This window comes from Balearica regulorum, chromosome 5, assembly GCF_011004875.1.
Source record: "Balearica regulorum gibbericeps isolate bBalReg1 chromosome 5, bBalReg1.pri, whole genome shotgun sequence".
NCBI classification, from domain to species: Eukaryota; Metazoa; Chordata; class Aves; order Gruiformes; family Gruidae; genus Balearica; species Balearica regulorum.
This window is the reverse complement of record NC_046188.1, coordinates 14,433,322-14,461,249: the sequence shown is the minus strand read 5'-3', so window position 1 is coordinate 14,461,249 and position 27,928 is coordinate 14,433,322. Positions and strand designations below refer to the sequence as shown.

Below are 27,928 nucleotides of genomic sequence, written 5' to 3'. Positions count from 1 at the left end.
AGAGTAAAAATTTGACCATGCGCTTAATAGACCACTTTCCCTTTCTGTTTATTAGAATCCCTCTTTTCTTTTTTTTTTTTTCTTCCCCCAGCTATTTCTCCTTTAATCTTTATCTGTACACCTGGACAGTTATTCCTCTGCCCACAGACCCCAAAAGATACAGCAGTCGGTAGCAGGTAGAGGTTCTGTTTGCATAATACACTCACTAGGGAAGACGTGGTAGAACTATATTTTATTCAAGAAAACCCACACATTCTGTCCTGTGGTGACCACAGGCTTTGCTTAGCCATAGATATCAGCAAATACCGGAACAAAATACAGTGTATCAGATTGAATCAAAGCATTTAAGTTCTGAATTACAGCTATAACTTTCAGGGAAGGCTAGTTTCAGAATTGCATCATAGTATCTAGTACAATGTTGTGCAATGTAAGTGGCAGAAACAGAAATGGAATATTGGTCCTAATAAAAACTGAAATGTAATGACTTTTGTATGACATTTAAACTGTCAAGACTATTCATAACATTCTACCAAAGGCAGCATATAGTTACAAAAATACTGGTCCAGCATCTTGTTAGTGGTGAAGCAATATCCAAGGTGCAATGGCAACATGCCATTCTTAGTGAAATATTTTTTAAAAAACTATTTTTTCTATTTTCCCCACACTGATGCTAGCTGAACACCAAAACTGCTATGACAACCTGAAAGAAAGTCACTACTTATCATGTGTATTGCACCAAAGATTTATGCAAAAACACATTTTCCAAGTTGCAGTACAAAAGAAGCAAAATCTAATAAAACTATGAATATGCCAAAAGACATTTTACTGCAACTGATCTTGGATGAGCAGGTTGCAACATATATTGAGCTTTAAACAATTGTCCAAGCTTGTCCATTCTAGCCATTATCTTGAACTTAAGGATACAAAGGTAAAAGACAAAGTCCTTAATATTGAGAACAGAATTAAATCACTTTATATTCCTCTCCACCCACAAAACAGAAATATTCTGCCCTCCTCTCCTCCCAATACCCAGATAATTTCAAAGTCAAGCCTTGGAATTACCCGTGTTCTGATATTGCACTGTGCTAGGATTGTATTGTTTTCACCTAGAAGGTAATATAGTATGAGGGTGACCGAAACTGCTGGAGACAGTAGATCTGCTTAACTTGTGGAGGTATCCCAAGAAGTGTGCATCAGATGGTGACACAGTTTAAAAGGACTTGGGCCAAAAATACATTAGCCTGCTTGCCATTTCTTTCAAGAAAACGGCATCAATTAATATCTCAACCAAAAGCTGAAGTTGAGTAAGCTCAGGTCACCATGTCACATTCAATGTTACATCCAACAACACAGAAATGAAGGAGTAGCAGACAGGAATATTCATTATATTTTCCTTTTAATAATGGTTTAGTCAAAAGTGTAGCTCTGAAAATCTCTAGCTAGTTGTGAAGACCTGAAGAAGCTGGGAAGCAACCTCACTTTGAAGAGTACAGTTTAAAGCTGTGGCTTGGCCTATCTGCTTTCAAACTCTCCAGTAGCACTGCCAACCTTGTAAATAAAAGGTACTCCCTGGAAATAAAAAGAAGTCAGCCTTTAAAAGTTGGTGAATGTTGTATTGTGGCAGCCTAACTCTGACTGAAGAAGAAAGATGAGATATTTTTATACAGTAAACAAAAGACAAAGTAAACCGAAATCTTCAGAGATCACTTTAAGTGTATATAATTTGGATTCTCATCAACATTTAAAACTACCAATCATAAGGTTGCCACCTTACCTTTTTCTGGACTGGCATACCTGATTTTAAACAGGTTTTCCTCCAGTCTCCCAAGTTTCTGATCCTCTTATCCAGTTTTCTGCTGTACTGCTCTTCCACCTTCATGCTGAATACCGAGTCAGTCCTGCCTTCTGCTTTTCTTGGCAGGAGGCAGAGCAAGCTTTTAATTTCGGTAGTCAGAGTGACAGAACAACAAAAGCACAGCAGATAGAAGAGCTTAATTCTTCCCCAGGAAGAAAATACATTTGGTTCAACAAAGGGCTGCAAAATCTTCCAAAGGCACCTTTTTCCCCAGTTTTTGCCTGAAAGCAAGATGGCAATCTTAATTGAAAAGGGATGCTAAATCTTTTAAATAACTTAAAAATTCATTTTTATATAAAGCAGCAAAACCATTTTTCTCTGCAGAAAGAGAAATGTTAACAAAGAAACACACCAACATAAATGCACTGTTCATAAACTTCAGCTAATTTAATTTCATAAGTAAGTAAAATTATAGGACTATTCTTTAACCTCATCAGTACTTTCTGAAGAAGATTCTTTGGCATCTTCAGTCTCTCTGTTGCTTTTCTCTTTATTTAGATTTTCACTTTCTGATTTGGTCCCATTAAATAGAGAGTTTTCACCATTTACAAACCCATTCTCTGTGACTTCAGCATCAATAGCTTCATCAATCTTTAAGTCCCCTTGCTCTTCCACATCTTCTAGGTTTCTCAAGACAATAGGGAGTCTAGAGTCTGCCACAGTGTTCTCCAACAAGGCAATGTTGCTCTCTTCATATCTAGGAAGCGGAGCTCCATCTGCCATTTGTTTGGTATAGTACTCGCGGCTAGCAGCTGCGCTCTTTACTGCTTTCTCCAAGATCTCTTTTTCACCTAAGCGCAATTTGATAGCCATTATCGCGTGTGAAGTAAGGTCGTGGGTCTCCAAGAAGGACTTATCATCCTGTTAGAAAAGAAAAAACAAGTTTGTTAGTAATAACCAACACAATAAAAAAGATCCCTCAGCTTTTTTCTATGCATTAATAATAAGTGACACGAGATTCTTCAGGCTGAACCAAATGGACATAGGATGAAGAAAGGGGTCTGCATGGAGTCCCAGTGAAATTTGTCAAGAATTTGTAAAAAATTTTGCTATACAAAAATTTCTCCACATAGATCAGCCTGCATAACAAGCAACGTCAGCAGACTTCACAAATATATGAAACATGTAGGTTCACTTATATGCTCACAATAGTAGCACATTTCTCTGCAGTCTGGAGAATGCAACTAATAGACAACAAGTTGAAACTGATTCCCCATTTTACTTGCAGAGAAAAAGCAGGTAGCCTCTATTCAGAGAATCAAAGAAAAAAAAAATGCATTAACAAAATTACATTAACAAAATTTTCTTTTTTGCAATCTTATTTGATTTTCCTTAGATAATGCAAATCTGTTTCTACACTTTAAAAAGTACAGAATGAATTATGTACTAACATTCAGATTAAAGTTTGCAAAGACAAGATGGGGGACAAAATATCTTTTCCTACAATCATAACACAAAACATTTCAGACATTTAAATTATATATAATGATAATTGTACCTCCACAGTTGTTTTATAGGTTTTCAAAAGAAGGGATGCTCTGGCTTCTAGGAATGTCCAAAGTTTAACTTCATTGTCCCAGCTAATGGGAAACTCAGAGTTCCCCAGAGTGAAGATTTTGTCAATGGCATGCTCGCCTATCAAGTGTTCCTTCAGCTCTTCTGCAATAAGTATAAAACCAATCTGTTAAAAACAATCTCATCGTTCACTTTGTCAGTTGACAAACTGCAGAAAGAGTTATTTCCAATAGTATAGCTTTGAGCAGCTAACAAAAAAAAACTCTCCTCAAATAAGAATTATCAGATATGCTGGTTATTTCTAGGCATCTCTTCAAAGAGGTAACTGGAAGTCTTGAGCTTAGCAGAAAATGGACCTTCTGCTCCATGCTGAAACAAAAATACTTAATATATCAGAGCCTCTTATACACAGGATAACTCTGTGACAGCAAGATGGAATAGTTTGTATAATACTTGATAAACAAAAGGGAGCAATTCTTTGAAGAGTTCAGCAAACTTTTTGATAATGAAAGGAACAGGCCAGAGTGTGCAAATAGTGATGGAATTATTTTTCCTATTGTTTTGGCAATCTTTTTCAGTAGCAGAAACTCCCTATAGTTGGTCAGAAAAGACATCCATCAAACAAACCTCACACAGAGTAGAAAATCTTCAATCAGCTCCTTGACATTACAAAAATCCCATTAATCTTTTAATTACCAATTTTCACTCCTGCAAAGCAGCTATCACAAGCTTCAAAAACCACATGCATGTAGTTTCTCAATAAACAGTTTTCTTTTACAATATTTAAGACATAGGAATAATCTGAACACAATCACGTATCAGAGTAATGCAATTAAAATATTTACTAGCTATATTTTCTTCTCCAAGCCAAAATTCACCCCCTCATCAGCATCTTAAAATTTTCTTTACTTGAATTTACTTCCCTGAAGTGGTCAGGCAGTTGGACTAGATGATTGTTGTAGGTCTCTTCCAATTGAACTATTCTATTCTAATTTCTTAATAAGTTGTAAAAGATGGATGATAGGATGCAATGAAGGCATGACACTAAATAAGGTAGGTTCTTTTTATTAAAGAAAGCAAATAGAGCACACACAAAAATGTAACAGCTTCAGTATTCCTACTGGTATTAAAATCTGCATTATCCACACAGCATCTCTAACTGCAAGGGAATTCTCTCACCATCACAAAAAACTGGCACATCTATAACCTCCAAAACTGCATCTAACCAGCAAGCAGCTATTACAAACATTTAATCAGAAGTTTCATATGTACAAATTAGGTGAATATTTATTAATTGTACATATATTTCCCCCATAAAGCCCTCTAACATAAGAGAGAAACTACAAAGACAGTCTGCAAATACATAAATTGGTTTTAGATTATGAATTACCAAAACATTGAAAATACTCTACTTTGAAATATCTCTTCCATATTTCTCCCACAGTACAGAATATTCCAATTTCATACCTAAATGACTCTAGCAGTGATGGCTAATAGGCTATGATTTTAAGCATGTAAACTCCTAGGTCTCATGTGATCATTTTTAAACCTAAGAACTAAAGATCAAGCCCCAAAGCCCATTCATTCACTACAGCCTGGGAGGTTAAAAAAAAAAAAAAAATTAAAATTGCATCACCTCATGTTTAGGAGTTCCAGAAAGGCCTATGTTACCAAAATATTCCCTCAGACAACATGGCCAAAGATTGGGTTTCTCATGAGTTTATAGATCGCTTTTTAACCTCAGCTCCTCCAATATTCTAGCTTAATGTTTTATATAAATGCCTATCACATTCCTGCATTAAAAAACAAACAAACCCCCAACCCCAAACCAAACGTAAATTAGGTTATCTTTAGAAAACATCTTACCTTCACTCATACAGAACACTCGAAGGAAAGCCAAAAGCTGGGCAGAGATTGGAGGCTCAGTGGAGTGCAAGGCAAAAACACTAGAACTAATAAAAGAAACAAACAGCAACACTAAATGCAAGTTCTATTGTCATACCTTTGAACTTATTTCAACATAAAAGACCTTAAAGTATACAACAAATGCCCTGTTACAAGAGTAACTTTAAAAAAATTAGAAAATACTTGTTCAAACTGAAGAAAAGCTTCCCTAACCTGTATCTGAAAAGAACAATTACCTCTACAGTTTTACACTTACAATTATTTTTATACGGCTTTCATAATAAATTCAGGAAAATGCAATGTTTCACGTCTGCCACTCCTAACAGTACCCTCTGGACTGAAAAGACTAAAGGAAAATGCTGTGGTTCACATACTGAGCATCGTAGTATGTCTGCAAGGGATAGGAAAGAAAAAAAACCACAGATTGCTTCAAATTAATCCTTGCTCTGTTTTTGTTCAAATGGTTATTAAAGCAAATGCTTTTTTCCTTATATATGGTCCAAATTAGATGATAATATAGCTCAGAGAACTTCTGTAAATATTATTACAACAACTTTAATTTGCTATACAAACAGGAGAAATACTATACCTATGAAAACTATCATAGAACAGTTTTAGATATGCTCTACTGGACACTATATACTTTGGAAAGGTTTTAAAAAACCCATGGCATTGTGTTTTACTTACGTTGGGATACCAGCACGAGCTAAGACCTCTGCCTTCATAGCATACAGCCTGTCACTTTTACTCACGCCAAGCTTTATTTTCACTCTGTCATGTGAATTATTATCAAAGAAAAAACCACTGTGGATCACAAATTCAGCGTTTGACCGAGTGCCATAAAAAATGTAAATCTAGAAGGATGAAAAGAGAAGTGAAGGGACAGGAAAAAAGCTTAAGATCAGCTCACAAAACTGACATAATTTGAAAGTTATTTCCTGAAAGAGTTACTATTCTGAGTACAAGGTATATTTGGTTACATAAAGAAACACGCTTTGTTTTCTGGTATCGATTCAAATGCTGTATATAGTGTGGCAATATACTTTAGAAGTAGATGTAAACATATTCATGTAAGAGAGATTTGAAAGGAGAGAAGAGGTTCTTATTCTATACTTTAAAATAAAAATGCTGTTTTCTCACACTGTCATAAAATATCAGTATATGGAAATAAGCTTTCAAAGATCCTATATCTTTTAACAGCTAAAATATCTGAGACAAGGAGGGCCCATTAAAAGAAAAGGAGTTTCTGGGGTCATTTTCCACCCCCATATGTCCACCCAAAAGACTGACCTACACTGCTGATGGATCAACTTTGCTTTTGTTTTAATGTTACCTTAAGCACGGATATACCAAAGTGTGTCATACGAGAGATCTGATCTGTGTTTAGCCACTATTTATTTTTGTGTTATACTCTCAACTCTATATCTAAAGCAAATAGGTTACTTTAATTCACATTAAAAAAGAAGTTCCTAAATATAACCTGCAAAAAGTGTTTAATTCAGGGCTAGGCTGTATAAAGCACATGGGACAAGACGTCAGAGTAGAAACCGTCTTCTCCCACATCAAGAGGATATTTTCCCCTTTTGTTTGATAACAGAAAAAAAAGTTTCAACAGAACTCCCATCTTATCCTTAGGGCACAGCACTGCTCTGGGTACCTGTAAGCTTCCACTCCTCTCTAGCTAACAGAGGAAGGCACAGTGTTCTCTTAAGGGCTCAACAACACTAACGATGCCATTTAGTTTCTTTGGTTTCAATTTTAGATTAGAACTATTTATCCTAAGCACTAAATGCTTAAGCATTATATCAAATTATAGTAAACATTATAGTGTAACACGCTTGTATAAAGAACAAGTGACCTGCCTAGGTATGTTGCAGTAGTGGTTAAGGAGAGAGTTGCTAACTCTCTCAAGCTTTAAAACTACTGTGACACATCTCATATTAAACTAAAATCACATATCATGTGTAGATTATACAGTATGCTTTTAACACTCTAAGACTGTTTTACAAAAAAACCAATTAAACAGAATAAGAAACTTGCTTTATTCAAGGACAGTGTTTGATAGATTCTGTGGACTTCTGCTGCCTCACATTTTTTAGTAGTAAAAGCAAGGATCATACACTCTTCCTGCTGAAACTGTAAGAAATAACATCTGCACAGTACATTAAAAGACTGAAGCATTATATAATTAAAGTGCTTTAATGATGTCAATAACAGTTAAAAGTTTGCACAGAAATTTAAAAAAAAATCTGACAAATAGCGGACAACGTGAAACTACTAAAATAAAATCCATATAGAGGAAGCCTCTATAATTGAAATGGAGAGAGCAGCCAGAACAGCTATGTGACACATCCATTGCCAGCTGTGGAAAATTATAAATTGGATCACTTCTGGAAAAACTGTGGACCCCTTTTAACTCATCATACCGTTATTGGAAAAAATGGCAAATATTTGACTACCATAACAAATTCTAAGAGCAACACAAAAAATATACAATCACTGTAAACCCCAGCATAGCAATGAGGATAAATATACCTCTGGAAAGATATACTTAAAAAAATTTTTCAGACACATCTTTGTTAAAAAAGAAGGTAACAATACACAAGAAAAATGAAAATCAAAATATTATTAAGTGTAAGACTGGCAAAATAATACACTAAAAGTAATAACTCAGAGACCGAGTTACAAAACATTTCAGGATGTTTCATAGTCAAAGTCTTTTCCTGGCCATGCAGACTAGAGTTGCACGAGCAGTCGGAAAAATGGAGTGCTATGACACTTGAGGGCTTAGGCTGGCTGCTGACACAGCACAGGAACCCTCCCTACCAGAGAATTCCTATGCTCCTGGAACCACTGTCTTCAGTGCATCACTAGCTTTAACTATCATTTTTGTTTCTTAGCAGTTCTGCACAAAACACTGGATTCTGAACTGTTTCATGCATCTCTGCAAGACTCACCCTTTGGTACTTTCAGGATGAAGGGGTGTGTACATGTGTGCATGGCTGTGTGAAAGGGAGGGAGTATATTTTTAGGTCCTTGCTCTTTTTCACTAAGCATGGGAATGGCAACATGGGTAAAATGACTGGCAACTATATTATATTTAACCTCTTGTTAAATGAAAACTAACAAGAAACTTAAACCAACAACATTTTAAAGAAAGAGTCTACAATCTGCTATTACAAAGCAATACCTCAAATCTAAAATACATTTATCTGTGGTCCTTTGGATATGGCCTTTTATTAATCTCATCCAGAATACCAAACACAGCATCTGTGTGTGTGCATCTACCAGTGATTAAATATTTCAACTAGTTCTCTAAAATATGAGAAATCAAAACTCTCCTAAAGTTGGGGTCTACCAAGCAATAGAAAATACTTGATTCTGAAAAATGTGCACTTAATTAGCTTGGTAGTATTTTCACACAAAATTAGCTCAGCATAATAAAATTCAAATGTAGTGGGGTTTAATCCACACCACTCTGCTATTAAAATTTGTTAGGGAGTTACCAAGTGTCCACAAAACTTGATTAAAGAACAATTACGTAGATAATTGTTCACACTACCTGTTCTCCAGCCTTGAAATCTTGAAGCGCTACACATTCACACCGGTCATCTTCTAAATTGTAGCCTGTAGTGATCTATCCAAGGAAAAAGTAACAAAAGCACCTTCAGCATTTTATATTTATCTCCCCCACGATTGACAAAACATTGTCGTATTGGAAACAGATATTAACAAGAACAATTGCACACATTTCTTTCTCTGCACAATATAATATACCTGGTAGTAATTGTTTTATGATTCCTGAGCAATCTCTTTTTAAAAAAATCTCCGCATTAAAGAAATCTAAGGGAAGAAATAACTTACCTGAAGTGAACGGAAGGCTCTGAGGGAAGTACCCTCTATACACCACAGACAGTCCCGTGCTAAAGCCGGCAGCTTGTTTTAAAGTTCTAGAGTTTTCAGTCACTCCCATGATACCCAAGGGAGCAAGGCACCGACAGCTCTATATGCTGTGTTTTATTCTTCAACTGCCAGCACACTTTTGATCTCACAATGAAAAAGAATTAGATAACTGTGGATCTTTAGGGGATACAATCTTCAGAGAATTATAATTTACTTGCAAATAATCCCTTTAGATAAAGTAAAGCAATACTCTTAAAAAGCTAAAAGGATTTTTTTGATGGTAGTAGGCAATGGAAGAGGATAAATTCTCTTAACAAACCTGTACTTCTCTGACAAAAATTACAAAACGGTAAAGTGGTCATGCTAACAAGTAAAGCTATCCTAAAAATGTAATACTTTTTTAAAGTGACAAACACCATGTTCTTGAATAGGACTACCAAAGATGCAGGCACAGGTACAGCCACAGGATGGAACATAAGCTGCTGAACAATCAGAAAGCAACTTTTACGGTAGGTATTCTGAATTTGGAACCGACAGACCTAACTTATGGAAAAATATGCTCTGGGCCTGAGGAAAAACCTGTAAGAAACCAAAGATTCTCTCTCATTTTTTGTATATGAAAACATACTTGTTTGGAAGCTGACTTACATGTGAGTTGCAGTATACCCTGATTCCCATCTTGGATGCAGTTTGTCCAAAGACAGAACTCCATGGATTATTTTGGAAGCTTGGTTGATGGTTTACACATTAACAGTTTTACGTTGCGTGCATCATCAAGTGTGCATTTGTCAGCCAAACCAGTGCTTTCAAAGTGAGCACGGGGAACTTGTTGACGATGCAGCAAACCCAAAATGGCAGCCAGAACGCGGGCAGCCTGGCCCTGCGGATGCTTGCAGCACTGCTCTGCATGCAGATGCCATCACTTCAGCTCTGTTAATGGGTTTGTGGCACATTGAGATCAGAAGAGAACACCAGTCATGCACAAGAGTCAGGCCTACTGCAAAACACATGCTGTAGTACTCGAACACAGAAATTCCTGTGCATTCACTATGCTGGACTAAAGTTTTAATTAAGATCTCTCATTTAGAAGGTTATTTAACCCTGAATTGCAGGTTGCAAGTGCTAGAGGATTTACCTTTGCTATGACAAATGTACCTTCCAGGTTCAAATACAGTCATCTTGGGAAAAAATGCAACTTCCATTCAAAAAAGGGAACTCTTGACAGCACTTGACCTGTCCTGAAATTTTCCTAGTGTGTAAACTCAATGAAATCCTTTTGAATGTGAAAACTCCATGCCAGTTTCTTGAAGTGCCTGTTGGAACAGGAGGCTTTCAAGGACTGGGGAAATTCCAGTATGTTAAGAGAAGGCTTCTGTCAGTTTAAGCACGCTTCACTAGAGTACTGCTCGGTTTTTGGGATTGTTTTTTATTTTTGCCATTTTTTTGTTTAAAAAAAAAAAAAGCAGCACTTCTGAAAGGCTTTTCTATAAAGCATAATAGAGTGCTAGACTCTTAATTCCTCTTTCTTTTAATAGCAGTCATGTAAGAGAATTAACAGGGTGTTTACTTCTCTTCCCACATGATAGCTGACAAATTCCATCCCTTCAGTTTTATTTCTGAAGCAGACTGATACATGAATTTCAAGTTGTGTATAAAGCACACAATAGTCTGCTTGGTCAGTGACTAAGGATGGACCCAGCCCAACAGGCAGAACGTAGCTTATTTAAAGTTCTGGCAGAACTGGTAATCAACCTCTGACTGTCAAAATACAATCCCACTAAAGAATAACAATGCGAAATGCATGAAGACAACCATTTTGATAGAGTTCTTAGAGGCAGGTTGATCTAATTAATAGTGTCAGAAGCAAGAAAAAGCTGCATGGACCTAGCTCCAGTTAAAACCCAAAGAGCATTTTATTATCTAGCTCATGGAAAGGGGCCCTGTGGAATAAAGCAAGAACAGGGATCTGTAGTAGCTAATTGACTTGAGAAGTATTTCAGTGCTACGTTTGGAATAGACTAGGCAGGGGTGCATACAACTCCATCTTTTGATTCTTACTTTCCTGCAAAGAACAACATCTCCCTTCATGTATTTTAAAGGGATGCGCTATGATTAGAGCAGAACCCACCCTCATTCTACAATAATATAAAGTACAATACAGACAACTCACAGTTGGTTATCTTAGGAACTTACAGTTATCTTAGCAGTATTCCCCCCCCATGTTCCTAATAGTACAAGGAAACTAACACAGAACAGAAATAGGTTTAGTAGCTTTTCTTAGTCCATTACCAATATTAGTTGTCTATGCTTCCTAAATCTATAACCATCTAAACTAGCTTCTGTAGAAATATGAAACAAATGAGTAATATTTCTGCACATACATACAAAATGTCTGTATATACATACAAAATATTTAAGTTCAGCACACACCTCCACCCACCCCCTCACCCCCCCCCGCCCTTTAGGATACACTTCAGCATAAAAAGATGCTTCCAACCCTGACATACTACTGCACTAGCAGGTTTGGCTCCAGAGGCTGGCTCCATATCAAACCCATTGTTAAGGAACATAATAAAAATAAAAATTATTTTATCAATTTAAATAGAGGTTTGAATGATTAAAACAACATAACTAGGTGCTCTTTTAATATAGGATATTTAATTTTTTCCCCTCTCAGAACCTTAATTCTCTTCCTCTTTCCTCTAATCCCAACTTTGAAGGCATTCATTAGGAGTTGTCTAATGAATACAGACAAGTCTCTGCAAAAGCATCTGAAAGAAATGCCCAGCAGGAAAAGGGTACAGGAAGTACTGATACTTGCAGCTAAGACTTATATTACAAAAATAAACATTTCTGAATTTGAAGCAATTTTCTTTACATTGGAGACTCTCATACAAGCTTTATCGCTAAATCAAAGTTATGAAAATGCATAACAAATAGTGAAATGCAAGAATCACTGTTAAAGAACAACATGTAATCACCTTTTAACAGGGAAAAATAAATAAATAAAACCCCAAACACTTAAAACTTTGTAGCCTAGCCTGCCATGCTGTATTTGATACAGTCGGAGTAACAATAAATTAGCTAAATGTCAAGTGAAAAACAACTTTTGCTTTAAAATTTGTTCATTTAAACCAGGCTTTTCTTATACTAAGACATGCTGCTGTCTTAGTAGAACACTAAGGTCAACACTCCCACAAAAGAACCATGATTACATGAATAGTATGGTCATACTCGCTGCTTACAAGAAATAACACTATCTATTGGAAACACAGTTAGAGGGTATGAAATTTGAAGCATACATGAGACTGGCTAAATAAGATTGATAAACCATCCTCATACATTAACCATCCTTAACATTAACTAGTCTGTTAATGAAATAAAGACCTCATCTTCTGAACTAGCTCACGCAAGTCAAAATGTCAGCAGGTCTGACTTTCTATATACATATGTCACCTTTTAAATGTTTAATATGCCCTAAAGTAGTATTTTTGCATTTTGTTTCTTTGATGTAGTAACAGATGTACTGTTTTTGTTGAACTAGCCTTTGTTCTTGTTGCTGCTGTCTCCATAACAAGGCTCTTTGGGCATGGTTAGGAGAGCAGGCAGTATTTCTTAGTTGCAAATTTCTAACCACTTTCCCTAGTGGTAGCTACAAGAAGCAACCTCCATCACTGTCTGCTTTCCTATTCTCAGAACAGATCTGTCCAGTATTGTGAATCTTTTTCAGCCCGTCAGAAACAAAACTCCATGTTAGAAAAATATTCAGACTTGACTGGAAAAAAAGATATCATGCAACTGAAAACTTTTAAAGACACATTATATGTATATGAGACATAACTGTATGCAAGTGTGCAATCTCTTCTAAAGTTTTTTCTAGATGAAGAAAGTTGTCCCTGAAAAGCTATCGTAAGACATTTAAGATACTGACAAATCTTTCTTTCAGATATTAGTTTTTTAGGGTCACTTGGGAAGATAAAAAACCTGTCTTAAGAAGCATAATGAAAACTGTTATTAAACCATTCTACAGCAGCTGAAAGGCTTAATACTTAAGCCCTAAAGCCTTTCAGCAACACTGAAGAAATCCTTACCAGTCCATTAGTATGATTACACATGTCCCATAAAGGTATTAGAGCCAATGTAACTCTGGAACCGTCTTCTGTTGGAATCTGGTTCTGCCGTGTCATAACAGAGGAAACTGCCCACCTACAAAAATGAAAAAAATTATATGGTCAGTGTTCAAAACATCGATATATGATTGGCTATAGTCCAACCTGAAGCAAGCATTTAGGCTGGGAGTTTCCAAACTTAGTTTTCTTAAAGATCACACTAACTGTACTAACAGTAGAAGGCAATACCACTTGCAGGAGATGCAGCAGCTCCTAGGATTCCAAGACACAGATCAGTTCCGAAATCAGGATTGCAATTCCACCCCTCTTCTGCACTCTGCAACAGAACCTTCATCCTTTCCATTACCTCAGCCAAAACCCACTCCCACGTCACCTTCTGCTTCCCCAACCCTTCGCTGCACACATACCTCTCACGCTGCATCCCAAATCTGGGGTCAGCTGTTGCTGCAGGCTTCAGAGTAGTCCACAGCTCCTGCCTGGCAGCAGTAGCTCTCATCTGTGTGCAGGCTCTTATAAGAGCCAGGAGGTATTTTTCCCCCTTGTCCCCTATAAGGCTTAGGTGCTGCATGAACTGGAAACCAGTGTCATCACCTGACACATGCATGGTATTTTGATAAGGGCTTCTCTTCAGTTTGCAAACTTTTGGTTTGGATCAGTATTGCTAAAATTTTCTGCTTAATAAAGAGGAAAAAAAGCCCCAATACCCCAAACAGATAACCGGGTAAAAAGAATGAACAAAGTAGAACACAATTTAGCACAGAGACATCATTCAACCCCCTGTAACTCAGGTTAAGCAAAGGGAATGCCAACTACCTATTCAAACTTAAAGGTTAAGCTTTTCTGAAGATTCTTAAGTATTTTCTAAAATTTAATTTTTATTTTAGTTCAGAAAAAAAAAAAGAATATTAAATGCCAGAGGAAAAAGAATGATCTTAATTTTACTATGTTTTCGCCTTAATACATATATAGTTGTTGTGGGTTTTTTGAGGGGAACAAAAAAAAAAAAAAAAAGACCACCACCAGGACAAGGTAAAAATAATTTTAACTCCCACCGATTCCACTGCTAATCAGGTATTTAATATACAGAATTAGACTTTCAGGAGGATTTTTTCAGAAGGACTAGAGATTGCTTAGAAGATACCATCAAATTGAAATCTACTTAATTTCTAAAAAAGCAAGTTAAAATTGTGCATAATTCTGACCTACAAACACTATTGGAAACATAATAGCAATACGTTTCTTTAATTGTTGTACTTTATCTGCAAAATTTTAGACCACTTCACATGTAAGTTGGCATGTTCCTCTGTGACCCTGTAAGTGAAGGAGACATGCTTTGGAAATCCCAATTTCAAAGACTCACCTAGAAGTACAACTAGGCTAAAACAAATCCCTGTAAGACCTCATGAATGCCTTTTATTCATGCTATTTTAATCACTTAACAGAATTAAAGCTCTCGTTATCTTAATTATTCTTATTTTATCTTGATTATGTCACCCCCTATAGCACCTCCAAGGGACACTGATGCTTCACATGTACAGCTTAAGTTCTCCAGCTCTCCTGTTCAACAGCCACTGTAAACATCAGTTTTTACTACTATGTGCAGGTAAAGCCTTTTATAAAAAAAGAAATTAAAAGAATAATCCCCAAACCCCAAACCTCCTGGCAATGTCAACCGAATTATTTTCTTAAGAAACAATGAATTACCTTACTAATCTCAGACTATGTGTGCCAGTTGGTTAAATTAACTGCTCATAATGACTATGTCTTTGTAACAATTAAAATCTGCATATTTATTTTACTTTCTTCTTCATTAAGGAAGTGTATTAGTATCAAATCCTACATTTAACATTTCAATAACAATAGAGCTTTCCCACCAATGAAGCATTTCCATGGTCCCACAGTTAACTATATATATTAAAAAAAAAAAAAAAAAAAGAAAAAAAAAAGAATTCAAAGACAGACCAACCTGTAGTCATCATAAGTGAAAGAATCCTTTAAGGGTAGTTTGCTGGCATTAGGATGGGTCTGGGAAATGCAAGTTTCAGAAAAAAGTGAAAAGAGAGAGAAAAGAGAAATCAGAAATCAGTCAGCAGAATTTCATTATTTAGCTGCCTAACAGATCCTAACAAGAGCCAAATGAAGCAGGAGGCGTCCAGCCGCGCTACAGAGGGATCATCATGCTATTATGCTCTCATACATCACTGTCAACTTAATTTGTTGTGCCCAGCAGCCGCCATAAATCTGTTTCTTCATATTTCAAGACTGGAACCCACAGACATCGTACAAAAATAAAAAATTTAAGGTGGACTGAGCATGTGAAGGTAAAACAAAACCCAGCCCATGGTGCAGGGTGGGGGAAAGAAATCAGACAATAAGCACGTATTACGTTTCACCAACTTCCACATTTTCCTTTTCTCTGAGATATCAGTAAGGTATTTCACAAATGCAAGTAAAAATTACACATACAAGATTTTAAATTCTTCCTCGATACCTGTAAAGGTTTTATTTAGTACAAGTTGCACTACGCCTCTGAAATAAAACAGATTAAAATATTTAAGTAGTTTCAGTGACAAATATCGATTAGATAATACGACATTAAGCCATTTACCCACACTCCCATCTAAAAGTGGAGCAATGCCATTTGAGAACGCATACTGTAGTTGTCATTAACAAGCAAAATATTTAGATTTTAAAAAGGCTTTAAGAAGCTAAAATACCTGTTACTTTACTGATCAATTAACTTATTAAAAGTTTCAAAAATACAGTTAAGCTTTAAGCCCACACTCACACATTTTCTTTGGAACTTTGTCCCAATTCACAAACGGAGAGCCATAATAGCATAAATTTTAATCTTCAGGTTCAATTAGGTCTCAGAGACGAACTGAAGTAAATGATCAAGCGGTTATTTCAGAAGATACAAATGATTTTTTTGCACAGCTCTATCTTTGCGACACTCTTAATGCATGAAGCTCCATGTAGTATGCAGTTTTTTACTCTTGATGCATTAGCATCACAAGTGCATGGTAATTTATCATTTCTCACTGTAATGTACTTGCTGGCACTGTGTGCAGGACAGTAGGGGATGAGGTAAAAGTGGCTCAAACCGTAAATCAATTAGAAAACAAAAGCTTGTGCTCAGCGCGCAATTTTAGGCAAATTATATATTACAAAAGACTGCCAATTGGGTGTTAGGTCCCAGGTGTCTGTTCTCCCTCAGCCCCTCCAGTTAACCCTTTGGATGGGCTTTCTCTGAAACTGGCAGGAGTGAATAATTCCAGGGAGTGCTGCCCCTTCCCTCACTTTTCTCTTTTTTGTCTTTTTAAAGCACTCTACATTTCCATACTATTTTCATTCACATCGATGATATGGTCATCGCAGAACAAATTCCCTCGAGTTTAATCGTAGCAAGGCAATTTACAGGCTTATTTCTTCTCCTCACAAAAACATTCAGTACAAGACCAGAACGGAAACCCAAACCAACATGTTTCAGGAGGTATCTTTGCTGCAGTACTACAGTTTGGACTCGATTCCAGAAATGCACGTAGAAACTTAAGCTTCAGCTGGAAATAACAATTCTTAAAAACAAACACCACCCTGTATTATTCCTTCACGACAATTTAATTTCAACTTTTATTGCTAGTGTTATTAATCTATTTTACAGTAGCTTGGTATAATAAACTAAGCAGGGAAAGTCAACACCGACAGCGAGAGATATAAGCCCATCAGTTTCACTTTAAAAATATTATTTTTGTCCATTACATTTCTATCGGTTGTGAAAAGTCGGAATCTCGTTCTGCACCTGAAGTTTTTAAAGACGAAGATATTTTACACAAACAGAGACGTTAGGACCCCTCAAAACCCCGTATCTTCAGCGCTCTGTTTCTTCGCAGACCATGCGCTTAACGGGGGCGGGAACACGCCCTGCCCCCCGGCACTGCTTCCAGAACCGCACCTCCCACCGCGCCCGCAGCCGCCGTGCCGCTGCCGCACACCGGCGGAGCCGCGGCCCCGCGCTGCCACCTGCCGGTACCGCTCACGGGCCGGTACCGCTCACGGGCCGGTGCCGCTCACGGGCCGGCGCTGCCACCTGCCGGTACCGCTCACGGGCCGGTGCCGCACACGGCCCCGCGCTGCCACCTGCCGGTACGGCTCACGGGCCGGTGCCGCTCACGGGCCGGTGCGGCTCACGGGCCGGTGCCGCTCACGGGCCGGTGCGGCTCACGGGCCGGCGCTGCCACCTGCCGGTACCGCTCACGGGCCGGTACGGCTCACGGGCCGGTGCCGCTCACGGGCCGGCGCTGCCACCTGCCGGTACCGCTCACAGGCCAAGCCCGGCAGCAGCGGAGCAGGCCCCGCCACCGGCACCTCCTGGAGCTGCTCTGCCCGGCGCCCCCGGCTCGGGAGGGCAAGACACACAAAGCTGAAACGAAACTCCCCCGTAGCGGCGCTTCGGTGTTATTCCGGCATTCTGAAACCCCCGGTTTGGGTTAACGTAAACGAAGGCTGCCTTACGTTAACCGGAGGGTCTGGCTGGCAACTTTATCGCAGGAGAAAGACCCCACAAACAGCTAACTCCCTGCCCTTTTCCTCTCTGCCCTTTTCTGCTCTTCTCCCTTTTCCCATGCAAGAACTTTCAAGGGAATAAATAATTCTGCAAATGCAATAATTACTACGGTCCTAATGCTCTAAAAATAAAAAGCATTACAGAGACTACAAAGGGTTTAACGGTGGTGTAAAAGTCATTTTTACAGACCAAACACAATACATGCGCACAGTTCCTACTCACACTCTATACAGGCAGTGCCAGCCAACGTGCTCAACCCTAACTTGGAGCAAATCCCTATAGGAAGCAAAATATATACATGCTGCCATTGTCCTCTCCGTGAGAAAAAAATCAGTATTAAATTAGCAGATTGACGGTGAGGTTAATTGTTCATCTGACATAAGTACTCCCTCTGTAATGAGTCAACTTGAAGATGCAACCCACGGGCAAAGATTCTGGATGCCACCAAACGCTCTGTGACCATCCCATTTGTAAATCAGTGAAACTTAGGGACTGCCCCTATATGGATATCATCCAGACATAAATCATATAAAACCACTAGTAAATTATAATAAAGGACAAAATCTATGGTCTTATAGTGAAAGACACAAGGCAGAATAAAATCCCAGTGTATGTAATTATCATATTTATAACATTCTGTGATACAATGTTCTAGCAGCTATTTTAAAGTTAAGATACTCTAACGTCAGCATATTTGATCATGTTAGATTTCTGACTTGGACTATTTTACTACGTAACTTAAAAACCCTATAGATTACAAGAATCTGAAGACACACAAAAAAAGAACAATATTCTGATTAAAAAATTGATTTAGTATGCAGCTTCTCTTTATAGTCCCTTGGTAAAAATGAGATCTCCCTAACAAACACTTAATAAAACCTGTCAATATATCTAGAAAGAAAAATGACACAAATGCATTAAGTATTAAATACCCTTGAAAAAAGTCACATATTCCATGAATTTTTGATGTACTATCTTGACATTAATGTAAAACCTTGATATTTATAATTGACAGATATTTAATAAAGTATAGAAGATGACTGCTGCATAGCATGCAAATTGCTCAGGCTGATCAAAAAAGATACAGACATATTTAATCTAAACAAACACTTAATACGTAAAAAAAATCAGATCTAGCTTTTATAGGTTCACGCAGCTAGGTCTCTGCAGATTAGCTTTGAAATGTAACATTACCCACTACACAAACCCTAATTTTAACTTAGCAAGTCTGTATGAAGTAGTTTCAGAAAGTTAGGAGGGGAAGCTTTAAATAAAAAATGGGAACATGAAAATGTGAATATACTCATTTAGATGCAGGTCCTGACATTCTACTGAAAGAGTTATTATAAAGAACAAATACCATCTATTTAGTTACCCTTTCTGTGAAAATATTGTCAGAGCTGGCAATCAGGGTGATGACCACTGCAAAAACAAATAGTGGCATGCTGAATTTCATTTTCCTCCTGATGCTGCTATTCCTAAAAAAAAAAAAAAATAATAATAAATGCTTCTTCCCCTTCAGTGTTCCAAGCCTTCTTTGAGACATTTGGAGGATATCTCAAAATAACTAGAAATATTAAAAAGTAACAGTGATTGCTGCCAGATTGTCTGCAGCCACTGCAGAAAGAGACAGACTGTTATTCTAGTCACCTAAAACACTATCAGACTAGAAGCCAGTTACTCAGTATGGCAACCAAAGAAAAGGGGGGGGGGGGGGGGGAGGGGGGAAGGAAAAAAAAAAAAAAAGAAAAAAAGACTCTTTCAACATTCCTCCCTTTCTGGGAAGCAGTAATATCCAGGGGTTCCTGTCTCATATTCAGTGTCTCACAAGAAAACACAACTCCTGATGCCCACCATAGGGGCCTTTGCACTAAAAATTTCTCCATCATACTTTCGGATGGACATCACAAGATAATGATTTTCATGTCTTATAAACTAGACGCTAGAGTACTCCTCTGCTTTTGAAAAGGCTTGTTTTTGTTTGGACAGCATGAAGGCTTCCATGTAGAAAGGGTGGGTGCCTTTCTAGCTGAGAAGCCAGCATAAGTGATTGGACTTGATGATCTTAAAGGTCTTTTGCAACCAAAATGATTCTATAACCTTCACTTCTACTATCCAGTCTACAAGGACATTAACCTCCTGTAAAAGAGTGGCCAGACTATTAGAGGCAGTAACCCCTTACCCCATTCAATCACAAAATGCCAAAGCTCATTTATCAGAGCTTCTAATCTTGACAAGGAATTTCCATTAAAGTTAGCTTAATATTTGCTTGTTTACCAAGTGATGCAAAGTACAAGTCCTATTACTGTAACATGCAATGAAATGTCTGAGTAAAAGTTAAAATTACGAGTGCAAAAGTTTACACAGTGTTAAACTCATGTTACTAGATGTCTTGAAAAGAACTGATATATTTTGGTGTGAAGTCGTACTGGCCAGTATATTCCTTTGCACCATTAGCCCTTGTATACTCCGAGTAAGAAAAATTTAATTGAATCACTGGATGCGAACAAAGTTAGTGGGTTTTTTTTTTGAAAAGACACCACCTCTCAGCTGAGATAAGCTGACCATCTGAGTCATTTACTACTCCACTGTAATAAGTAACTAAAAAAAAAAAAATTCCTTGTTTTTTCTGAGTTTCCTGAGTTTGCAGACACAGAGAAGGTTTGATGACTGTGAAAAATATTTCAAGTACTCAGAAGTCCAAGGCAAAGTTGTGGGCAATCACTGCATCAATATTACTTAATCACATTGCAATATTCTCAAAACCCTCTTGTGTACTGTCGAAGCAGACACAGCTCCATTTCTATCTCAGGAAAGCATCATACCAAGTGTTGAGACTATACCAAGGCCATCAGTCCACCCCCCTTCCAGCCCCCAAAACACTAAGGGTGCTTGAAACAAAGTCAAAACCAGTTTAAGCTTCCACCTTGTTAACTTTCATTCCTTTGAACACAAAGCCCAAAGGTTTGTTCTTTTTGACCAAAATTTTTTCCTCCTCTTCTTTGCAGATTCTCCCCTCTTTCCAAAGTACTCATTAATATGGGGAGATTTCGTTATGAACCTTGTTGGATGCTACTTGATGGTTTCAGGCCAATGTGTAGGTGTACAAAAATACAAACACACACCACACACACACTTTCAGGGCCAGAAGCAGGAAGATCTGTCAGCATTTGCTGGTTACTGTCCCTTTCCCAGCTCTGGAAAGCCTTTGAAGCAGCAGCCTTGAAGAGAAACTCCTCTCTATGGAGCTGCTGAGGCTTTAACTGCCCTAAAGCTAGGTAAAATAAAGAATAAAATTCAGAATGGAGGATCCTAGTGATCTAAAGGGAAACAAGAATTCACTTTTTCCATTGGACATACGCTGGCTAACCTAACAAGGGAAAGCCAGTTCACTGTACAGGACAGGAGACAAAGCCAAAGCTTATTTTACTTTGTAATAACAGTTTATAACTACAGAGGCATGCTCTGGAATTTTCAAACGGCCCAATTCATGAAGCACTAGGAATTATGTCCACAAATCTGTGCTGTGATATGACTTTTCTAACAGAAGAAAGATCATCCTACTTTGCAAAACCTAATAGAACGAATCTTAAAATTAAAAAGGTACCACAGGATTGAAACTTATTAAATCTAAATAACATTTTTGCTTATTCTTTATGTCAGCAATTTTTATTTACTTTCTGCCAATATACACAAGAAAGCACTGTTCCAGACTATTAGGGGATTCATGCAGCGGAAGCAGAATGGAATGACTCCTTCTGGTGCAATGGAATTTAACTGCACAGTCCCTTTTTCTGTACCTTCTACCTGCAAAAATTGTTTTCAGTTAATGAGACAGCAGTGGCATAACAGACAACTCAAGCCATGACATCAACTACTAACTCAAGGGTTTGAAGGACTGACAATCCACTTCACCTGCAAAGTGGACATTACCATTTGGCTGACAGAGTACACAGAAATAATTTTGCACTGACTGCAAACGAGTACCCTGCCTACAATCCTGTGGCATCTCCTTCATTAAATAGAGGCAAGACAGCGATGGACTTTTTAACATCTACTTCTTGATCACTCCATTTACAGAATACTTCTTAATATACAGAATTCTAAAATACTAATCTTCCCCAGAAAAGACAGCGCTCAGAGATGACACTTAAATTAGTGACCAAGTTTTCTGTACCTTTTCCTGTCCTTTCACAAAATCACTTAGGGTGGAATGCAGCCCCACTAAGGGTTGAAGGGATGAAGTAGGAGAGCAAGCTGGACTAAGACTGGACATGTTTTGCAATGAGACAGCCTCCCCATTCATGTAACAGAAAGACACGCTAGGTCCATTATGTCCTGTGGTAAATCTCTTCATGAAATATGAATTTAGTGTTCATGTTGAGTCTTAGATTGATAGGTTCAGTCTGCAGTACTTCATTCACACAGGTACAGTAAGATAGCTACAGTAAATAGTTTCCTCACAAAGGTCTATGCCTGCATACTTATCATTTACTCTTTAGGCTTCTGAGGTACTTGTTCATTTTGTTTAGCGCAACATGCATGCACTATGTTCATGCACAAATCCATCACACAACTCTACTATTAATTCAGTGAATCACAAGCCACAAATAAAATGCTGTGATAGAAAGCCTGAAGTGAACTGCTTTAAAAGGACAGGGACAATATTTCCTATTCACAACCACTCCACATCCAAAGAGTTTCCTAACAAGCTTTAATATTCTGCAGTATGGCCAAAGTTTTGTTACCTGTGAATCAACTACTCCAGTTTACAGATAAATCATACCAGGAGCCACTCAGGTGGAAGCTTGGATCACAATCACCGTATAACCAAGGTACTGCGCTGCACAACCGGCATGGCACGTGGGGCATGGCAAGTCCTGGAACCAGATGTACTGGGACTACTGTGCACACACATCCAAAACTAAAAACTTATCACTTCCTCTTCAACTCGCATTCAAACCGTAGTACAAGAAAATAAACTTTGGTTTACTTAGCAACATATCAATCTCCTACTGTGTGGAGTATTAGCATTGGGTCTGACTGAAGAGGATAATCCACTTTGTAATTTAGTTAAATTACTAATTTTAACAGAGATAAGTCCCCTGTATAATTTTGCAGTGCTTAAAGAATACTTCCTTTGAGTATTCCATTCTAAGAAACATCAGCTTGTTATCATATTTTAAATTTATGGAACATTTGTAACTGCTGTTATATCAGGAAAAATATTAAATCTGCACAATAAGTACAAACTTTATATGAGAAAGTATACTTGTAAGTGCATGATGATCTCCTGATGTCTGCTGAGGCACTCACTTCCACAAAAGACACAGACAACATCTCTGGGGATAAACTCAACTGCCCCAGAAAGTGCAACTCAGTTAAAAAGTAAAAATAAAAGCAACTAACAGAAAAGCAAACAAAAATCTCTCTACTCTATTGGCTGTAAAAACAGATGCTTGTCTGCATTCTCAACCAGGAGAATGGTTGAGAACCCCATCTTCCCAAAAAATGCCTTAAAAGCCCATTATACTTACAAGAGAACGTGTTATTTCTCCCAAACGTGGTTTAAACTGTGCAGAAACAAATTTTGTTTAGCACTGGCATATACACTTTGAAGTACATCTCTGCTTCTCTAGAGAAAAGAGGGCGTTTAGGCTAGTATAACAGAACCCAAACCATTCCGAACATAAAATAAATTAAAACCTACTGATTAGGAGATCTTAACAATGCACGTCCAAAGAAAGAAAACACCTATATCCAAAAAGAAAGATATGTTTTATCCTGTCTGTCCTCCAACTTTAAAACATTTTGATCGTAAGAAATAGCAGACACCAAGTAGGATGTGCCTGTATTTCAATCTAGGCCAGCACGGTCCAACTGGCGCCCATCGGCTGAATCTGGACCACAGGATGCCTCCATATGGCCTGCCACCTTTTCCTTGGAGGAGATAGGGAACAGCTGTTTGAGGAGCAAATGCTGACCGAACAGCCAAACACCTCCTCCTGTGTCCGGCTGGCTCAAAGCCCAGAGCTGTCGCCGTGTTCCTGTAGAAGGCAAGGAAGGAACGGGGGAAGAAGGCAGCAGACCTCCTACCCACACAAGGGCTTGAGCTCTTCATTTGTCTGAGACGGACAGACGGAACCCAGTGAAGCTTGTAGCTGCTTCTGTGACAGAGAGGGGCAGCCACAGGAATGGCCCAATGAAGCCCCAGGATCTGCCGTTATTGTCATCATAGCTAGGAGTGGGATATACCAGAAGTGACACAAAAATCAGGAATTTGGCACGCGTTTGCAAAGTCTAAACCACCTTACAGTAGATACACTAAGTGGTACAGTACAACCATAGAGTCAATCTTCGGTTTGCTGCCAGCAAAAGATTAATACAATATTTTGGCCCTCAAGGAGAGGAAAAACACAGGAAGGCATAAATATATTCCATTATTAACTGCCTATTGATTTATTATTGATCAGGCAGAACAACTCAGGCGTCGAAATTCAGACAAAGCAAGTTAAATAGCAACACTATTTTACTTTTGTAACTACCCACTCAATGGAATTTTAAATCTCTCCTTAAGGTGATATGTATAGTAGACGAGTAAACAAAAGGGAAGATTTTATAGGGTTTACAACTGTGCCATCTTTTTTCCACCCATTTTTTACACTGTCACTGACATCACTTCTGAAAAAAGCTATTTGATTGGCATGCTGATGAGTATAAATCAAGTAGATGAGAAAACTGAGAACCATAAGGACCTACCTGGTAGATGATCAAAAGTGTATTCTGCTTCCAAATACATTTGGTTTTGACTGCATATTGGTTGAACTCTTTAGAAGCATTAAAATATTCTCTATTATATCAACTTAAAAATAATAAACAATTTCCAAACATTTGAATACTTTAGAGTGTTTTAAAAGGCAATATACTTGTCTGCATTCAACTCAAACATGATTTAGCACATGAGAGTTAAATGGTGGTATTTTAAAGCCAAGTACAGAGAGACACCAGACGTTCTACTTCACGCTGACCTGGAAAATCATATGCTTATTGGAATAGGATAGATCAGAAACAGTAGAGAAAAATAAAGTAAGAGCAGCATAAGTCATATTGAAAGTATCATCACAACTTCAAAAATTGGTGTCAAAATTAAGCTAGAGATGTGAAATCTCACCTAATATACCCAATACTGAAGAGTCAAATGTGATACCAGATTTTAAAGATGCTATAACATTATCTTGAGATTTAGAACTTAATGTGTTAAAATGTCCTAACTAAAATGATATTCCAGTGCCCAACAGCTAATAACTGGATTTTAGAATTTCATTCATGCTAAATCAATTAGTCAAATTTTATGTGAATAATAAATCAAATTTAGTATCTGATCAAAAGGGATTACAGCCTCCAGGAAATCAAGTTCTCTGTCCAATAGTACACACAAACAGATCAAAACATCTTTGGATAGAGTACGGCAAGGATTGTATTCACAATGGGACTACCACAATACTTTCACAAGCACTGTCCAGATGTCAATACACATCGGCCCACTTCTGGAGCTTGTCCGGGTCCCTCTGGATGGCATCCCATCCCTCAGATGTGTGAGTCACCTCACAATCACATCAGCCAGCTCCCTCAGCACTTATGGGTGCCTCCCATCAGGGCCCATGGACTTCTGTACATTTGGCTTGCTTAAGTATTCCCTGACCCGATCCTCTTCCACCAAGGGTACATCTTCCTTGCTCCAGCCTTTCTTTCTGGTGTCTGGGACCTGAGATTCCTGAAGGTTGGTCTTACTAGTAAAGACTGAGGCAAAGGTGGCATTCGATACCTCAGCTTTTTCCATGTTCTGTGTCACCACATCCCCTGCCTCATTCAGCAGCAGGCCCACGTTTTCCTTAGTCTTCCTTTTGTCACCTATGTACTTATGGAAGTTCTTTCGGTTGCCTTTGACATCCCCTGCCAAGTTCAAGGAGTGGATGAAGCCTTCTACAGACAGGAAAACAAGTGGGCATCTTGTCTTCCCAGGAAACAGTGACGCACGATGGAGCCCTGCTTTCCTGGACATGGCTGAACACCTGCCTGCCGATGGGAAGTGGGGAATGAATTCCTTGTCTTGCTTTGCTTCACGTGTGGCTTTTGCTTTACCTATTAAACTGTCTTTATTTCAACCCACGAGTTTTCTCACTTTCTCTCTTCTGATTCTCTCCCCCATCCCACCGGGAGAGAGTGAGCAAGTGGCTGTGTGGGGCTGAGTTGCCAGCTGGGGTTAAACTACAACAATCCTTTTTGGAACCCAACGTGGGGCACAAAGGGTTGAGATAACAGATCTGACCAGAGCGCATTAGAACAAATTTGTTATACGCATTCATTATATTAGGTAAATAGTCACTGGTTACAATGTTGATTCATTCACTCTCAAAGTTGTTGCACTTGTTCTCACAGTTGTGTTATGTAACACCTTACTTGCAATTTATGTTCCCTGTTGGGCTCTTTATTTCCTCTGAGAACTGGGACAAGGTTATCATTGTGGTGTACTTTGTAATACTGACTTATGATATGATACACTTGGTGGTGGTAAGACTAATGCAGCATTGCTGTCACCTCCGTACTCAGGGAGCCATCTAACAGAAATACCTTTAAATTGTTGTAACCCAAAATTTGAGTTGCATGTTATGGGAATTACTATAACAAGAACCCCTTGTTGCTACCAGGCTAGGAGCAAGGGAGAGTTCAATGCAACGTTAAATCCTCTAACCTGGCCCAAAGGGACCAGGGGTGGAGACTGTAATGGAAATACCTTTAAACTGTTGTAACTCATGATTTGAGTTGCATGTTATAGGAGTTGCTATAGCAGGAACCACCTGAACCAATGGAGAACAAGCCTTACAAGAAGCAGCATGAGTGCAGCAGTGACCCAGCTTGAGCTGGCTTTAACAGCCAGTAACTACACAACACACCACATCTCCTGTTCTGAGTAACCAGCATAACAGATGGAGCCCAAAGTTATGGACTAAATGAAATCAGTGGACATTTTTTGGACATTTGTGGACATTTATGGACATTTTACAAATATTTCACAGTGGTGGTCCATAGACTAAGGGCACATATCTGCATATTACAGCAAAGGATGGGAAGTGGGGGTGGCGGTTAATGAGGTTGTATTGATAATGTGGTTCCTGAGCATGACATAAATGGTATGGAATAAGAGATGTACAAAGTGCTAGTTTTGGCTGGAATAGAGTTAATTTTCTTCATAGTAGCTAGTAGGGGCTCTGTTTTAGATTTGTGCTGAAGACAATGTTGATAGAATTATAGAATGGTTTGCGCTGGAAGGGACCTCAGGGACCCCCAATAACACAGATGTTTTAGTTACTGCTGAGCAGTGCTTACACAGAGACAAGGCTTTTTCTGCTTCTCAGGGAGTAGGCTGAGGGTGCACAAGGAGTTGGGAGGGGACACAGCCGGGACAGCTGACCCCAATGACCAAATGGATATTCCATACCATATGGCATCATGCTCAGCATATAAAGAAGTGATTTTGCTTTGGTTGCGTGGCTTTTGCTTTACCTATTAAACTGTTTCTATCTCAACCCACGAGCTTTCTCACTTTTACTCTTCCAATTCGCTTCCTCGTCATGCCGTGGGGGAAGTGACTGAGCAGCTCTGTGGTGCTTAGTTGCCAGCTGAGGTTAAACCACGACAACTACAAACAGGCAGCTGATGCAACTGAAAGTCAAACACGAAGACCACTGCATATTCTTTTAAAAAAAGGTTCAAACTTGGTTATGTTTTCTTTAGGAATATAATCTCACTGTGAGTGTCTGTAAACCATATGGCTCCCTCTTGTGCCTATTATACCACATTTCAGCATACAAAAAATAATTTAACATTAAGCCATAAATATTTGGGCTCTGTTCACCCTTCAGTAGGCACGCAATGCCCATAAATGTTAATGGAAGTCACACATATGCCTTCCAGGGGAAGAGAAAACCCTGCAGTTTACAAAATTTCTCTTTGGAACAAAGTACAAAAACATCTTGTAAACTACAAGTCTGCTGC

General features: G+C 38.4%; 1 protein-coding gene across 1 annotated transcript in view; it reads right to left on the bottom strand.

Annotated features, from left to right (window-relative positions):
* Positions 1-213: 213 nt before the first annotated feature.
* Positions 214-27,928, bottom strand: part of SETD3 (SET domain containing 3, actin N3(tau)-histidine methyltransferase) — a 64,139-nt gene continuing 36,424 nt past the window's right edge. Inside the window, exons 7-13 of the mRNA XM_075753583.1 lie at positions 15,275-15,333; positions 13,270-13,384; positions 8,838-8,912; positions 5,963-6,129; positions 5,237-5,322; positions 3,354-3,514; positions 214-2,716 (exon numbers count right to left, since the gene is read on the bottom strand). Coding sequence (XP_075609698.1) covers positions 2,273-2,716; positions 3,354-3,514; positions 5,237-5,322; positions 5,963-6,129; positions 8,838-8,912; positions 13,270-13,384; positions 15,275-15,333 — 1,107 coding nt within the window. The 3' untranslated portion in view covers positions 214-2,272. The remainder of the gene's footprint in view (positions 2,717-3,353; positions 3,515-5,236; positions 5,323-5,962; positions 6,130-8,837; positions 8,913-13,269; positions 13,385-15,274; positions 15,334-27,928) is intronic.